Here is a 1,647-nt window from a genome sequence, read left to right on the forward strand (position 1 = left end):
ACAAGTGGTCTCTCGAGTTTCAAACATTAAAGCTGCCCAAAATGGCAAAGATATCTACTCAATGCTAGAATCTCCGAAAATGTCTAAGGTCAAGAACGACGTCGTAAGTTTTTTTAGTTTAATTACACCTGGCACAACGACGCCAAGGCAAAGCACGGCAAACCAAGCTTCGAGCATTTGCTCGGTTGGGCTCATCCGGAGCTGCAAAATCCCCTTCGATACGGTAGTGTACATCGGTTTGTTGACGGAACCTTCCGGATGGCGCCGAAAGGATTTCACCGGTTTATTACTCTCATGGTGTACGATCCGTTGACAGAACTGTTCGTGCCACTTTTTTTTTACGTTGGTGACTTCACAAACGCACGATTTGTACAAGAGATTGTTTCAATGTATTGAATTTGTGGCAGGTGTCAAGCCAAACCCGAACGATGTGGTGTGGGACTTTGAGGCAGCATTGATATTTGCTGTGTGAGATCATTTTCCGTCGACACGCATCATTGGCTGCTTGTTCCATTTCAAGCAGGCGTGTCGATGGAAAATGAAAAAGTATCAGCTCTCCGATATTGAAGCAGGCATTGCAATGGGGTTTGGAGTACTAGATATGCTCACTGTGATCGATCCTGAAAAACTTAGCGTGCACGGTGTTGCCTGGGTCAAAACCAAGATCAAGCAGCGCTGTGACTCTCAAAATGTGTCTTATTCGCGTTCGAAGTATATCAATTTTGGAACTATTTTCACAAAACTTGGATTGGACCATATCCGCCAGAACTGTGGAATATTTATGGAGTACGACGAGAAATTGTAAATCGAACTCATAATCCTTTTGAACGATTTCACCGCAAAGCAAATGTCCGATTGAAGCGGCAACCTTTCCTCCGGCACTTTGTAAAGCCGATTAAGAAATTACACGTCACTACCACATTCTACGGAAGGGCATTATAACCGGGGATGCTGAAGCTCCGAAGAGACCTGGTCTTCGGTTTCCAAGAGCAGCTACGCTCCCCAACATCAGAGACATCGAAGACTCTGAGAGCGACGATGATAGTGGCGTGCCAGTACTGCCGAGGAGGACCCCCACTTTTCGGGAGAAGAATTGGAACTTGTCTACGACGACTGCGCTGAGCAAAAAGAGGTCTTATAAATATTCTTACACGTCGAGCTAGGTTTGCAATTCTATGAATGGTTTCAGTGCATTCAGCTTTACTAATAAATGAACACTTTGCATCTGTTGATATCCACATGTGATCAAACGCTTTTGGTCACATGACCAAATGGCTGTGACCTATTTTGTTTCTGACCTAAAATAAAGGCTATCACCGCGGTATGGATGCAATTCATCAAAGTCCACAAAGTCTTCAGCCATGATTCCATACTCTCCGTTCTCTCCTTCAGCCAGCTTCGAAAACACAGCAGTGTTCGACTCCACTGTTGCTCCGGATGATATCAACGAAAACAATCGAACTTGAGCGAATTCAGAGTTCTCGAAGTCGCTGTCTTCACGGATCGTAATGCTTCCAAACAACTCAGAGAGAAACATCTCAGAATTTAGCACAGTATTGAGGAGAGCGTCGAAGACAGCTTTGACACTAGCTCCATGGATCGGTGCGGTTTCAAATCGAACAATGCAGTTATCACCGCCAATAGTTT

The 1,647-nt window shown here is 44.7% G+C and overlaps 2 protein-coding genes across 2 annotated transcripts; one reads left to right on the top strand and one right to left on the bottom strand.

Moving 5' to 3' along the window:
• Positions 1-580: 580 nt before the first annotated feature.
• PPTG_21599 (hypothetical protein) lies at positions 581-805 on the top strand (the record flags this gene model as incomplete). The annotated part of the gene is made up of 1 exon (XM_008898413.1): positions 581-805. One exon carries the CDS (start codon positions 581-583, stop codon positions 803-805), a length of 225 nt encoding a protein of 74 aa, XP_008896661.1.
• A 477-nt stretch (positions 806-1,282) lies between these two features.
• On the bottom strand, positions 1,283-1,537 carry PPTG_04292 (hypothetical protein; the record flags this gene model as incomplete). Its single annotated transcript, XM_008898180.1, has 1 exon — positions 1,283-1,537. The coding sequence occupies one exon, from the start codon at positions 1,535-1,537 to the stop codon at positions 1,283-1,285; it is 255 nt and encodes an 84-aa protein (XP_008896428.1).
• Between the last annotated feature and the right edge of the window lie 110 nt (positions 1,538-1,647).

This window comes from Phytophthora parasitica (genome assembly GCF_000247585.1).
Source record: "Phytophthora parasitica INRA-310 unplaced genomic scaffold supercont2.6, whole genome shotgun sequence".
In the NCBI taxonomy this organism is placed as follows: Eukaryota; Oomycota; class Peronosporomycetes; order Peronosporales; family Peronosporaceae; genus Phytophthora; species Phytophthora nicotianae.